This window comes from Piliocolobus tephrosceles, chromosome 5, assembly GCF_002776525.5.
Source record: "Piliocolobus tephrosceles isolate RC106 chromosome 5, ASM277652v3, whole genome shotgun sequence".
Taxonomy (NCBI): domain Eukaryota; kingdom Metazoa; phylum Chordata; class Mammalia; order Primates; family Cercopithecidae; genus Piliocolobus; species Piliocolobus tephrosceles.
In genome coordinates, this window is record NC_045438.1 from 117,007,663 (window position 1) to 117,022,891 (window position 15,229).

The 15,229-nt window shown below is 41.3% G+C and overlaps 1 protein-coding gene across 1 annotated transcript in view; it reads left to right on the forward strand.

Moving 5' to 3' along the window:
- The window catches only part of PKHD1 (PKHD1 ciliary IPT domain containing fibrocystin/polyductin), a 469,171-nt gene that overhangs the window by 65,913 nt on the left and 388,029 nt on the right, over positions 1–15,229 (forward strand). The window contains exons 33-34 of the mRNA XM_023212993.1: positions 4,230–4,449; positions 10,832–10,982. Coding sequence (XP_023068761.1) covers positions 4,230–4,449; positions 10,832–10,982 — 371 coding nt within the window. The remainder of the gene's footprint in view (positions 1–4,229; positions 4,450–10,831; positions 10,983–15,229) is intronic.

Here is a 15,229-nt window from a genome sequence, read left to right on the forward strand (position 1 = left end):
AGCTGTAACTATTTATATGGCCACTAGGTGTCACCAAACACTCATTGATTGTGCAATACACACTTACTCTAGAGAAATGCATAATTTAACTAATTTTCCTTTCATAAAAAAGTCTTTTAAAATACTTTCAATCAGAATGTCTAAAGATTGAGAGGAAATTGTGAGAGCCAATTCCAGAGGTTTCTTACTTAAGATCCAAGATGGGATTTGGGGATTCTGTTAACCTGCTGAAACTGGATGAAGCATTTTGAGTATATGATTGCGTATTTTTTTTTCCCCTAGGAAGTAGGTCTATAATGGACATCAAATTGTCAAAAGGGATATGTCTTAGACATTACTAGAAACTACTACTAATTTCTCCATTTTCAGACAGGATTGAGTACAACCAAGTTAGCTAAGAATCACTTGTATTTTTAAAGATTTTTCAGAGGAGAATTTCCCAGCAGCAGCCCTTACTAGTGTTTCGCAATTGCTCCTCTCAGAGAAATCCATCCTCTGCCTGATGGATGCTCCCCTACTCTAATTTTTTCAATCTTAATCAGCGGGTGGTTCTTTGGAAAGCTGAGTAATCTCAGTTCCTCTATGGCAGTGGATCTGGAAGTGTGCTTCCTGGAGCAGTAGCTGCAGGGGCCTCACTTGGGAGCTTGTTAGAAATGTGAATTCTTGGGCCCTACTGAATCAGAAACTTTCCAAGTAAGCATTTTAGTATCTCACTTCTCAGCCCTCCCTGAAATCCTACATTCTTTTCTGATTTGAAGCTCCAAACGAGGAAGCTGTTCTATACAAGCAAGTTCTGGTCAAATTGGGTAACATCATAAGATGCCTGTGTATCGTCTGATCCCATATTTGTTTGTAAAATTATAGTGCCGTCTTGCTGGTTAATAAGCTTTCTGTTCCCTACTGTTATCCCAAGGGGTGTGTGTGTGCGCGCATGTGTTTCTACCGTGGCTGCACACAGGTGGACTTTCCTCATATTTATATGATTTCCTTTTCTCTTTTGTAGTTTACTATCTTACTCTTTTCATTTGTTCTTTTGTTTATTTCTGTTAACTTCTCTCATTTGCCAAGGTCGCTTTGAATTCTGACCCATGCTTTGAGTTTTTTTCTTCAGTTTGACTTTGTACAATAGAGTGATGTTTCACATTCCAGGTTACAGATAATGACCCTGAACTCAAACGTTCCTAATTATTGTTTTGTTTATGCCTGTGCCACAGGACTAATATGTTTTCTTTACATGTGTGGGGCAGGGGGAGTTAAAGCAGGGGGCTCTACAAATGTGCTTTTGCTATTTTGGGTGTCACTCATTTTTACCATCCCCACAAATTGTACTTCTAACAATAGGAGTAATTTACTCTTTCCTGTAATGAGTTGCCAAAACATCCTGTTAGGTGAAACTAATACTTTGTGTTTGTTTAAAATGAGCACAATCTTTGCTCTTTGGCTTTCTTGCATTTATACCTTGAATTATACCACATGACGTTTTCATGGAAACTTTAACTTTTCCATAAGGCGAGGAAAGTGAAAGTGATTAAGGTCACACAGATATTTAGTGGCAAAACTCTGAGTTTTTTACTCTGAGTAAAACCCGTGGATTTTGATCTCCAGCCCTGGGTGATTTTCATAATCCAGCTTGTCAATTTGCATCTACTTGATCACCTTTAATGAATTCATTATTTTATAGGTGTGGAACTTGTTTTTATTTGCCTTAGGGCTTACTAACTGGAAAGTTCTTATGTTTTGTCTGTTCATACAAGAGTCCTACTGTCAGTCATTTTTATTGCTCTAATTCATTCAAAACACATTCACAGCCAACCTCCTAGGTGCCAGGTGCTTTAGAATATAACAGCAACAATAGTACTCTTTGGGCATGATTGCATAACTACAAACCCTCTCCTATGTACTTATCTCGTGTAACCCTTGCTGCAGCACTGTAATGAGGCGGGGAAGCACAGGTCTAAGCCCACGGCCCTTGATAACCTTTGTTGCATACTCACATGGGCAGGGTTGCTACAGAGGAATCGGGCTACAGAGATTTTTTTCTTTTTCCCTCTTTATTAAGGTTTTCAGACAGAGCTGCTCCTGAACCATCTCATGTGGAGCTTTGTTCATCTTCTAGTTAAAGGTTGTTCCAGTCTGCCTCATGATGTGCTTTTTATATGTGTGTCAGGACTCAGAAAAAAATGGCCTGAGAGTCAGAGTGCTTCAAATACTTGCTTTTTATCTCTATAACATGTTAATGTTTATAATTATATGAAAATCAAGAAATCCACAAACTTATCCAAGTCAATGAGACAAACAACCCAATAGAAAAATGGGCAAGGCTGGGCGCAGTGGCTCAAGCCTGTAATCCCAGCACTTTGGGAGGCCGAGACAGGTGGATCATGAGGTCAGGAGATTGAGACCATCCTGGCTAGCACGGTGAAACCACGTCTCTACTAAAAAAACAAAAAAGGTACAAAAAACTAGCTGGGCGAGGTGGCAGGCGCCTGTAATCCCAGCTACTCGGGAGGCTGAGGAAGGAGAATGGCGTAAACCTGGGAGGCGGAGCTTGCAGTGAGCTGAGATCCAGCCACTGCACTCCAGCCTGGGCGACAGAGTGAGACGCCGTCTCAAAAAAAAGAAAGAAAAAGAAAAATGGGCAAATGAGAGAAACAGGAATTTCACAGAAGAGAAAACATGAGCTGTTACCAAACATAAAAAATCGGTCAACTTGGCCAGGCACGGTGACTCACGCTTGTAATCCTAGCACTTTGGAGGCTGAGGCAGGTGGATTGCCTGAGCTCAGAAGTTCAAGATCAGCCTGGGCAACATGGAGAAACCCTGTCTCTGCTAAAATCCAAAAAAATCAGCCGGGGTGTGGTGGTGTGCACCTGTAGTCCCAGCTACTCAGGAGGCTGAGGCAGGGGAATTGCTTAAACCCGGGAGGTGGAAGTTGCAGTGAGGCGAGATTGTGCCACTGCACTCCAGCCTGGGCAACATAGCGAAACTCTGTCTCAAAAAACAAAACAAAACAAAACAAAAAAACTGGTCAACCTAAAAGTAATGATTGAAATGCAAATTAGGACCACAATGAAATGCTATTTTACACACCTGATTGGCAAAAATTAGGAGTCTGATAATTTCAAGTGCTTGTAATTATATGGTGTAATGGGAACTTACAACTATGGCTGGTAGGAATACAAAATGGCACAACTACTTTGGAAAACAGTATGGCACTATCTTGTAAAGTTGAACTTGTACCTACTCTTTGAATAAGAAATTTTCTTGATGGGCATGCACCCTAGATGAAATTTTGTCCATGTTTTTAGTAGCAAAAACTGGGAAATACCAAAAAGTTCATTGATAAGAGAATAGATAAATATATTGTGGTAGGTTCATGCAATACAATATTGAACAGCAGTGAAAATGTATTAACAATAGTTATATGTAGTAATGTGGATAAATCTTGAAAATATAATATGGAATGCAAAAAGCAGGCCCAAGAATATTTTATCATGTATCATATTTTATAAAGTTCAAAAACAAGTAAAACTGAATCTCTTGTTTAGGGATACAAACGTGTGTGATAAAACTACTTAAAAAATGGCAAGTGGTTATTTCTGAGAATGAGGAGGAAAGGGACGGACTTGGGGAGAAACACACAGATTTAAGTGTATTACAAGAGTTTTATATCTTATGTTGGCTGGGAAGTTTACCTGAGGTTTTTTTATGATGATGATTCATATTTTACAAAAATGATACTTGCATTTTTCTGTGTACATTACACATACATAATACATTTTTAAAAAAGTAAACTGCAGGCCGGGGGTGGTGGCTCAAGCCTGTAATCCCAGCACTTTGGGAGGCCGAGACGGGCGGATCACGAGGTCAGGAGATCGAGACCATCCTGGCTAACACGGTGAAACCCCGTCTCTACTAAAAATACAAAAACTAGCCGGGCGAGGTGGCGGGCACCTGTAGTCTCAGCTACTCGGGAGGCTGAGGCAGGAGAATGGCGTAAACCCGGGAGGCGGAGCTTGCAGTGAGCTGAGATCCGGCCACTGCACTCCAGCCTGGGCGACAGAGCGAGACTCCGTCTCAAAAAAAGAAAAAAAAAAAAAAAGAAAAGTAAACTGCTAACTTCATATTCCTATTGGTCAAGGGAGGACACAGGAACTTCATTTGTGAAACGGACTGGAGGCCTTCGGTTCTCTCTGTGGTTCTTTCCTGACGGTGACTGTTTCCTGCAGTGTCCTTGGCTTTCCTGTGCAGCCTGAAGCATGAGGAGGACAGCTGTGAGGCTGCCAGACACACCTATGTGCAGTGTGATTTGACAGTTGCCGTGGGGACAGAGCGAATGCTGGAATCATGGCCTTACCTTTACATTTGTGAGGAAAGTTCCCAGTGCCTCTTTGTGCCAGATCATTGGGCGGAGTCAATGTTTCCATCGTTCTCGGGCCTCTTTATCAGGTAACCTTACCTTCTCCCTCCCTGAACTTGCCCACAAATGCTTGGCTAATGGACTGATGGAGCCATCAGAGAGTGTAGGCTGGGTGGATGTGGACTGGCAGCCGTGGTAGGGGCTACAACTCTCTTGGAGGGCCCATTCCATTGTGGATTCCAGCCAGCCTGCATATCAAAGCATCTCCTGTCTTTTTCAACTGTTCAAGAGAACATCTGAAAAATCTGCCCAGTAAACAGCTCGCTTTGTTCTTGCTTAGATTTTAATATTTATCTTCCGATCCAAAGCAACATCTGGTGAATGCCAATGGGGAAAAAGATTAGACGTTATGAAAAACACAAGGCTTTTCCCCCGCTTTCCTTTTTCTTTTCTTTCCAAACAGATTCACAAGTATGAAAAAAAGTCATAGAGAAATCCAGAAGATTGTACAATGTTTATTCAAAAGAATGAGGGTTGCATAGGCGGAATTACTGTAGATCTAGGATTTAGAAGCCATAGGCGTATAAGGGTTTTTTTTTTTTTTTTAACTTAAAAAAGAGCCTGACAAATAAATACTACAACTTTCCAAGTTAACCCCCCTTTTCTAAACAAATAAAAAAGAAGTGTGACCATGTTAGTAATTCTGGATTGCTTTCATTTCAGCAAGGAGTTCCTTTCCTACACAGGGCATTGTCTCATGGCTGAATATTGTCATGTAAACGTCTTTATTTCTTACCTAGATAGAGTGGCTACCTTTGATTATCTAATGAAGGCCTCTTTTTCTTTTTCTTTTTCTTTTTGTTTTTGTTTTTGAGACAGTCTTGTTCTGTCGTCAAGGCTGGAGTGCAATGGCACGATCTTGGCTCATTGCAACCTCTGCCTCCCAGGTTCAAGGTATTCTCATGCCTCAGCCTCCCGAGTAGCTGGAATTGCAGGTGTGCACCACCATGCCTGGCTAATTTTTGTATTTTTAGTAGAGACAGGGTTTCACCATTTTGGCCAAGCTGGTCTCAAACTCCTGAGCTCAAGCAATCCACCCACCTTGGCCTCCCAAAGTGCTGGGATTATAGGCATGAGCCACTGTGTCCAGCCTCTTTTCTTATAAAATATGAAACTAAACAAGACCACTTCCCCACAGTGAAAGTGATAACCAGCTCTTTTCATGGCAGTCTGACTTTGTGATGTCCTGAGACAGTTTGTGTTTTAGTGTGAATTGGGCACCAGAGGTTTAGGTTTAGCTGGAGGAAAAGAGGAAACTCCTTGGCTGGTTGCTTTCTAAAAGGACGAGAAGAACTCCATTTAGCTCACACAGGAAATGGAGCACTGGGTATTGTACTCAGGTGAGACTAGATTTCAGAACTTACTGATACTGGACACCAGAAAGTACATGTCAGTAGTTCCTGGCTCCATTGAATTCAGGGACTTCATCTGAATCCCCAAAACTCTTCCTTTGGAGTTCTTCCATGCTCTTCCTCTTCACTGTATGGGGCGGCTGAGGTAACTGAGCCTCAGACCCCATTAGCAGTTATACCCTTCCCTATGAATGTTATTTCAGTAGTGCTGCTCAATGTTCTGACTATTGCAGTAGGCAAAAGTGGGTATGTTTTCTTGAGTAAGAATTATAATAAGTGCCCTATGCTTTAAACAAACAAAGTTTAGTGGGGATGAGAGTGGAGGAAACTGGCAGTGGTCTTTGTCGCCAGTGGGAAGTGCAAACGTCAGAGGACAATTTGCCGATTCATGAATAACCTTAAATTCTTTACACTCTGTGACCCAGCAATTTCTCTTCTAGGATTTTACTTTAAGAAAGCAGATAGAAATGTATAATATTTATAAACAATTATGTTCTTTGAAGTTTCAGGTATCAAAAAAATATTTGCAATGAGACAAGTTTTAGTAATAAAGAATGTATCCAAATTATATTTTTTAAGTTACCTTTAAAAATTAGGATGTAGAATATTTAACCAGACAGGGAGCTATTTATAATATATTGAGAAGTGAAAATGATAGGTCTCAAAAGAGTATATCAATTTGATCCTACTGTTGTACATAGTGTATATGTTTGTACACATATAGGTTACTAGAGAAAAGGCTAGAAAGATGTATCCAAGAATGTTGATGGTGCCTATCTCTAGGTGGCTGGAGTACTGACCATATTTATTTTCTTCATTGAGCTTTTATGTGTTTTTCCAGGGAACACAACACTGTATCTCCCTGACATCCATAACAACTATGGGGAAGGGAGAAGTGCATCTGTGGCAAAAATTGTACCCTGTCTATTCATCCGTCCGTCCGTCCATCCATCCATCCATCCATCCATCCATCCATCCATCCAGTATATTCAACCATCCATCCATCCATATATCCATGAACCATCCATCTATCCAGTATTGATCACATCCCTACACTGTTCTAGGTGTTGTGACAGGTACTGGTGGCTAGATGGTGGATGTCATGAAAGTCTCTGCCCTTAAGGGTAGAGAAGAAAGTCAGATAATAAACAGGATGATCACGTGTTGCGATAAGTGCTATAAAGTGATAGAAAAATAAAGGGGGGCTACTTTAGAGAGTGTACTCAGAGGAGGCTTCTCTGAAGAAGTCTTTTATGTTAGGAAGACAAGCAGGTGTCTTTATAGAGGGTCAGGCAGTGGCAGCAGCAAATGCAAAAGAACTGTTGAGTTTTATGACTGTTCAGAGGCCAGAAGGGTAGGAGTAGATTGAGAAGGAGGAAAAGTGGCCCCAGATGAGCTTGGAGAGATATGTGAGGCATTGAAGGCCAAAGTAAAGAGTTTGGAATCTCTTCTAAGTGAAGATTAAGTAACTTCCCAAAGTCACACAGTCAAGCCATGGCAGCATCGGGACTGGAACTCAAAGCTTCTGATGCAGTGTGCTTAGTGCAATGCTGTGCTGGCAGCCTCAGTGTGAGAGCCCTGGCTGAGCTGTGTGGGTTCTGTGAGGTTTCAGAGCCACAGGAAGCAATTTCAGGGGAAGTGCGGGAGAGAGAATGTGGGCAAAGTGTTTTCCCTCCCTATCCTGAGGAGCATAGCCAAGGTTACTTGCTTACTTTAGGATCTAATCAGATCGACTGAAGAACTATAGTTTGGGAGTCAGAAGTCTTAGGTTCTAGAACAATCTTTGCCACCATTTTTACCCAATATTTTTAACCACATCCCCCAAAATAAATATTTGTGTGTGTGCACTGTGTATGCATGTATATCTGTATCTATATCTGTACATATATTGATCTCTCTCTCTCTATATGCTTATGTTGCATATATATATATACTTATATTTATATTTAAATATGGTCAACTGTGCTTCTTAACTCATAGGATTATTGTGGAAGAAACCATGAAAGAGTAGCTAGCTACTTAGAAGCTTTGAAATTTTGTAAATGTTAATCTATTTTAGATATCCTGGTGTCTCAGCTAATTTTGGCGATGGCTTTTTAATGAAAAAGATTTCTAGCAAGGTAGTTACAAATATGGAAAGAAGTGTGAGCTGGAGCTGGTAAACAAAAAGTCCAAGCTAACAGAAAGGGGTTTAATTCTTTTCGGAGCAAGGATCACATGCTTCGCGAAAACAGTCTGTTTCTAACAGGCAAACAGAGGGCAGAGTGACTCAGCCCATTTTACTTGTACCTCTGCCAGTGAAGAGTCAGGAAAGGGCATAAGAAGGTTTATGAGAAGACTGGAAGCCCAAGGCCAAGAAAGGCTGTAAAAGGAAGTTGGTCACTACTTTGCTTGAGTTCAAGTCTGTAGTCTGAGATTATTCATAAACTGGGTACAAAAAACTCACTCTTACGATTGAGGACCTACTGCTGGCAATGAACCATGAGAAGGGGTCACATAACAGAGGTGATGGGCAGATATTCTATGAACCTAAGAAAAGGAGGAATTCTGGAAATTTAGACAACTAAACTTGATGTTATCCCTGACAAAATTCTAGAATGAACTATTCATCAGATAGTTTGTGAGCCTTCAGAAATGAAAGTAGCCATCTGGAAACTGATTCACGAAGAATGTGATGGTATGGGAAGCCAACTTCTTTTCCTTTCTGGTAGGTTTATAAGTGACTTATGATATAAATATAGAGGGAGACCTTCACAAACTATTCCAACAACTTCTCTACCCCCAGTAGCAAAAAAAGGTTCTACGTGCACAGCCCAAAGTGGCCTGACGCAAGCCTCAAGTTGCTCTGAAGTGAGGAGTTTTAAAAGTCTGCGTGAATTTTGCATTAGATGCCATCACACTTCTATGTTGATCTAAATATTACATTACATTTTAATTTAAAAGTTAAATTACTTTGGTTTTGCTGTCTGAATCTTGGAATATGACTGACGCTCCAGGAGCAAAGGATGGATTTATCCTATGGCTTTGTCTGCCCTGTGGACGAAGGATCAGTGAATGGATTTACAGCTAGATCACAGGCTACAGATTCAAAATGAATTTGAGCAATGGGTCTAAACCAGTGAGAGAAATGTAACAATAATAAATGTAAATTTCCACATTTACATTTTTAACGATAATGCTACTAACACTACTACCTCCAACAGCTATAACGCGAGCTGCCTTTATTGGGTTCTTATTGTGTGCCAGGTTCCATGCTAATCGGTTTATATGCTTCATTTTGCTCAGTTTCTTCAACACCTCCACAAAACAGGTACTCGATTATTGGCAACTCCATTTTATAAATGTGGAAACCAAAGCTTAGCGAAGTAATGGCTTCAATGTCAGGTAGATGGTAACTATCTGCCCTGGGATTCAGATCCAGCTAATCTGCTTCTGAGCCTAAGCTTTACATGCCAGTGCTTCTCAGAAAATCGTCTGAAGAAGCACAGCATGGTGAAATCCTTGGAAAACTGCAGCTCTGAGACTTTGAGTTGACCACTATCTAAGTATAAGCATGGTGGCCCTCAAAATGAACGCAGTGTCAGGTGCCGTGAGAAGGAAGCTCAGATAAAGGTGGACCAGAGCCCCAGGGGTCAGCCCAAACAATCTGCCTGCAGATCTGAGTGGCATGATGTTAACATATTGACAATCTACATTATTAGGTCTAGAGAACTTTGGGTTTGGAAATCATGCCTTAGGTAGATACAGAGTGGAGAACATTTTAGCATGAAGAGAAGATTAAGTGGTGAGATGTACTAGTTATCCTGCTCATTATTTCTAGCAAATTGTGGAAGAAAACATTTTGACATTGATTTGAAAAAAGATGATAAGGTTTGACACAGTGTACAGTTTCTCAGCTGGCGACCTTTTTGCCCTTGTCTCCACCCTTCCTGGTCTTCCCATGGGATCTGCCATCTTCCTGGATGATGTTCAATCAGCATTTCAAAACTTGAGAGCACTGCTCTGGGAGACAGGACCATCTGGTTTTGACCTCAGAGCTACCATAGTTCTGTGTTCGACTTTCTGAGAATCTCTTGATCTCTTTGGGAGGGACACTTTTTATACCTCTTCCTAATTTATAGGCTGAAATTAGATCATACATACGAGATTGTTGACAAATATGAAACATCATGCATTATTATTACTGATAATTTTTGAGTTAGTTAGTTGCAAAAATGCCTACAAGCAGGATGATTCTTGAATAAATATCACACCTGTTGAGGATGACACCCTTCACTATCCATGCCCTCACCTTCTCTAGATGGCATATTTTTAGACTTTCTGTAATGCTACACTGCCGTTTTTTATCTTAAATCCAGTCTGGCTTCTCCCCTTAAAGCAAGAGGACTTTTAAAGCGAGTGGCTGGTAGTATAACTGGCACATATATCGAATCTCCTTAGTCTGGGCTGTTAAGTAAGTTTAATTAATTTACTAAGTTAATGTTCCTCTGCTAGCAACAGAGCCTCATTGCCATCAGCTGGGGAGAGGGAATTGCAAGCCTAAATGAGCTCATTTTTTCACAGTTGGAATTAGGGACCAGTTAGCCAGTTGTGTGGGTTTTCCAATTTCTCCATCTGCCCTAGGGGGATTCAGGCAATTACTCCCCCAACACTAAGTATGAGTAAGAGCAGGAAGAGGGAAGGGGAAAAGAAAAAAAATAAAAACAAAAACTCTCCCCAACATTTGTTTCCCTTTTGGGAACTGGAAGTATTGTCCGTGCATTTCTTGTTAAGCTGGGCTAGAAGTAGCTTTTGCTAATGTTTTTAATAGATTCGGAAAAGAGAAAGGCCTCAGTGAAAGATATTTACCATGTGCATTTTCATTGCAGGGTGTGCAGATAAAAGGAAAAACAAATAAACAATAAAATAATGGAAACAAAATTACAGAAATTTGCAAAATTTGACAAATGGTGGCCTGTAGTTGCCACAAGCTAATGGCTTGCAATGATTAATAAGAGTAAAAATAATTGCATTTCATTAAGATTGATGACACCCCATTTAACCTCCCCTCTCGTTTCAGCCCTAAAGTGGAAAGAGATGAAGTTCTCATCTATAATAGCTCCTGTAACATTACCATGGAAACTGAGGCAGAGATGGAGTGTGAGACGCCCAATCAGCCAATTACCGTCAAGATTACTGAGATACGGAAACGCTGGGGCCAGAACACTCAGGTATAATCAAATCTTTTTTACAGACTGATTCAAACAGCTCAAATTAAATTTGTAATATTGTGTACATTAAAAAAAACAATTTAGTCCAAATGGCAGCAATATATAATATTAAATGCGCTCAAACTTTGAGGAGCTGGTCTAATGCACAATATCTGAATTCATAGTTAACTCTGGTTAATCATATATTTTCCCAAAAATAAATGAGTGCTGCCCAGGCTCTTTTAAAGCAAATTCTGAGCAGATAATCTCCTTGGCATTTTGTCCTGATTTCTGCATGCATGTTTGAAAGGGGCTCTCTGTGGTTTATTTCTTCACAAAATAAATGGCCTGCGATTTAACCCGGCCCTACTGGAAGGCTTCCAAATCACTCAGCCATCCTCAGCTTGTTGGGACAGCAATGTCTGCGGGTCCGTTCGGTTCATCTCTGTGCCATGGGGGAGTAGAGTGGAAACTTCAGCTTCTGAGGGGATTACATGGACATCAGAAATGAAAAGGACCACAGGGTCATTTGGTCTAGCCTCTCTGCCTCAATTCATCCATTTTGAAATTGTCTAAACCACTCCCTCCAAGTGGCTCTTCTAAAAGTGTGTTTGTAAGTCCCCAGAGAGGAATTCCACAGCCTTCCCCGGGAATTTGCAAGAATTGCAATCAGAGGCTCAGGGCTCTTTGGAAATGGATCAGGTAATCTTTTACAGCTCCCCAGGCTTCTCACAGCACACAGATAAAAAATAATATTTATTGAGCACCTACTCCCTTAGGTGTCTTTCTCTTTATGAAAGCAGTTCTCAGATTTTTCTCTTTTTGTCTCTTTTATTTGGAACAAACATTTATTGAGTGCCTATTATGTGGCACTCGCCATACCAGATTCTCTTGTGAATGCTGCTTCAGTCAAACCATCCTAATCCAAAAGTCAGCTCCCTGGCTTCAAAATGTGTGTTTTTCTATAACTTTTGTACTGGTGCTGAACATGTATGTGATGGCAAACAACATTTTTTTTCTGTCCTTCCTAAACTGTTCCGTGCCTACCTTCCCATGCTCCTGGGTCCTCACCGTCCATTCTGTGGCCTCTGCAGGCTTCTCCTTCGCCTTGACCTTCCCTTCAGGTGATAGCCTGGGGCTGTCACTTCTCGCTTCATTGTGTCCCCCACAAACACCTCTTCCTTTCAATTTACTGCCAATTTTAATTCTCTCCAGAGCCGCTGTCCCCCAATGGCACTTCCACTTTATTCTGTGCCTGTTTCTCAGTAGTCAGCTGTCAGTGACGTTTCACAAGTGTATTGTCGTGCGCTGAGACTGCTGTGGGACACTGGGCGATCTTTAAGCCTCTCTGGGCCTCAGTTTCTGCTGGGCGGGTAATACTCTGCTGTTGTTGGAATGCTTAGGTGAGTAAATGCTTGTGAAAGAGAGGGAGAGGCAGGCTGACTTAGTGTTTAAGTACATGGACTTTGCAGCTAGACTGCCCAGGTTTGAATACATCACTTGCTTCTTGGGGGACTTCAGTCAGGTTCTTTAACCCCTCTGTACTTCAGTTTTCTCATCTATAAAGTAGGAACAATAATAGTTCCCACTTCATAGGGTTGGTGTGAGCCACTGAGAGCTGCATCTCACACATGGTAAGTGTCCAATGTTAGCCATGACTGGCATTATTGGCAGTGCTAGTTCACTAGTCATAGTGCTAGAAAATGATATGAATTAATTTTTCTATAGTGCTTGCTGCTTTGACCAGATCATTTCACTTCTTAGATTTATTTAAGGATCATCTCAAAGTCTAAGTTTGAAATTTTTTAGGCTTAAATGCCTCACTCATTTAAAAATCCTTATATAACATACATTTGAGTTTCAACAATGTTCAAAGTTCTCTACCATGTTCTGAAGGAGATTTAAAAAAATAATATGGAAAGAGACCCTACCTTTGGGAGATATTTGGGAAGTGAGGCCTTATGTGAAAGTAGTTAAGTTTCAAAAAAAGGGTACATAGAGTCAATTCATCACGGCTGGGTGGAATGTTGGATGCCATCCAGACCAGCCAGCTCATTTCAGAGATGAGTTAACTGAGATTGATAATGAGGGGTGATTGATAAAGGTCACACAGGTAGTTATCTGGCCTCCTAACCCATGTGGCTATAGTCATTGTGGGGGAAGTAAGCCATTCAGGAACCAGGAATGTGTGGTGAGGCTAGTGCCAGTGTGTAGGGAACTCCAGTCCTGAGGGGGTAAAGAGGAGATGGGTACTATCGTTGTAGGTTTCAGATGTGATGTGTTACACTCAAGTGTTAGTGATAATGTCATAGTTTTGAACAGTCTATTGGGAGCAGGACCCTATCAAGTAGCCAGGAGTGCATGCGGGAACAATGGCAGGGATTTATGGCAAACTCTTCTGAACTTATGACTGCATTTAGCTCCAGTGGGACCCTAAAGAATAGAACAAGAGTCTCAGGTACACATCCTGTCATATCGACTGGATCAATATGGTGGAAGTTAGGAAATAACTATGGCTGGTACACAGTGGCCTGGAGTCCAGAAAAACCACATTCTATGTAACGGGAAAATTGTTAATTCTAGGTTCTACTCTCGTTAGGGTGGTTTGGTTTGATTTAGGAACTGGATATAATGACGTCTATAGGTGAAGGGCTTATAACTAAGTGACTATATAATTTATCACCCAAACCAGGATGCTTTTGATAGTGCAAGGTTCACAATGAATAATTATGCTGGGATAGTATGTCACCTTTGTTGGGGTGTGTGATTACCGTGCCTGGGCTTGGGAACAGAACAACTTGTCATACATATGTGATGCATGGTTACCCTACCCATGTTGGGATATACAATTTCCTTACCTTGGCCTGGGAAAAACATGACACCAGTATTATGATGTGTGGTTATCTGGGCCTGGTCCTGGGGAAGACCAGCACCAACAAGTGCTTAATCAGGACTATAATCCTGGTCCCCAATTCCAAATTCAAGAATTTCTTGTGTGAGAACCTTGGAACACTAGAAAAGGAAACACTTCTACACTGCTGGTGGGAATGTAAACTAGTACAACCACTATGGATAACAGTGTGGAGATTCCTTAAAGAACTAAAAGTAGAACTACCATTTGATCCAGCAATTGCATTACTGGGTATCTATCCAGAGAGAAAGAAGTTAATATACGAAAAAGATACTTTCACACGCATGTTTATAGCAGCACAATTCGCAATTGTAAAAACATGAAACCAACCCAAATGCCCATCAGTAAACAAGTCGATAAAGAAATTGTGGTATGTATATACAATGGAATACTACTCAGCTATGAAAAGGAACAAATTAATTGCATTTGCAGCAACCTGGTTGGAACTGGAGACTATTATTCTAAGTGAAGTAACTCAGGAATGGAAAACCAAATATAGTATATTCTCACTCATAAGTGGGAGCTAAGCTATGAGGATGCAAAGGCATAAGAATGATACAATGGACTTTGGGGACTCAGGGGAAAGGGTGGGAGGGGGTGAGGGATAAAAGACTACAAATTGGGTTCAGTGTATACTGTTCCGGTGATGGATGCACCAAAATCTCACAAATCACCACCAAATAACTTACTCGTATAACCAAATGCCATCTGTTCCTCCAAAATCTATGGAAATAAAAAATTTTAAAAATGTATTTTTCAGCTGGGTGCAGTGGCTCACGCTTGTAATCCCAGCACTTTGGGAGGCCGAGGCAGGTGGATCACCTGAGGTCAAGAGTTTGAGACCAGCCTGGCCAACATGGCAAAACCCCATCTCTACTAAAAATACAAAAAATTGACTGGGTGAAGTGGCTCATGGCTGTAATCCCAGCACTTTGGGAGGTTGAGGCTGGCGGATCATCTGAGGTTGGGAGTTTGAGACCAGCCTGGCCAACATGATGAAACTGTCTCTACTAAAAATACAAAATTGAACCGGACATGGTGGCAGGCACCTGTAGTCCCAGCTACTCGGGAGGCTGAGACAGGAGAATTGCTTGAACCCAGGAGGCAGATGTTGAAGCGAGCTGGGATTTTGTCAATGCACTCCAGCCTGGGCAACAGAGCGAGACTCTGTCTCTAAAACAAACAAAAAAAACCCCTCAAAATTAGCCAGGTGTGGTAGTGCCTGTAATCCCAGCAACTCGGGAGGCTGAGGCAGGAGAATCACTTGAACAGAGGAGGTGGAGGTTGCAGTGAGCTAAGACTGCGCCATTGTACTCCAGCCTGCGTCACAGGAGCAAAAAACTCCATCTATCTATCT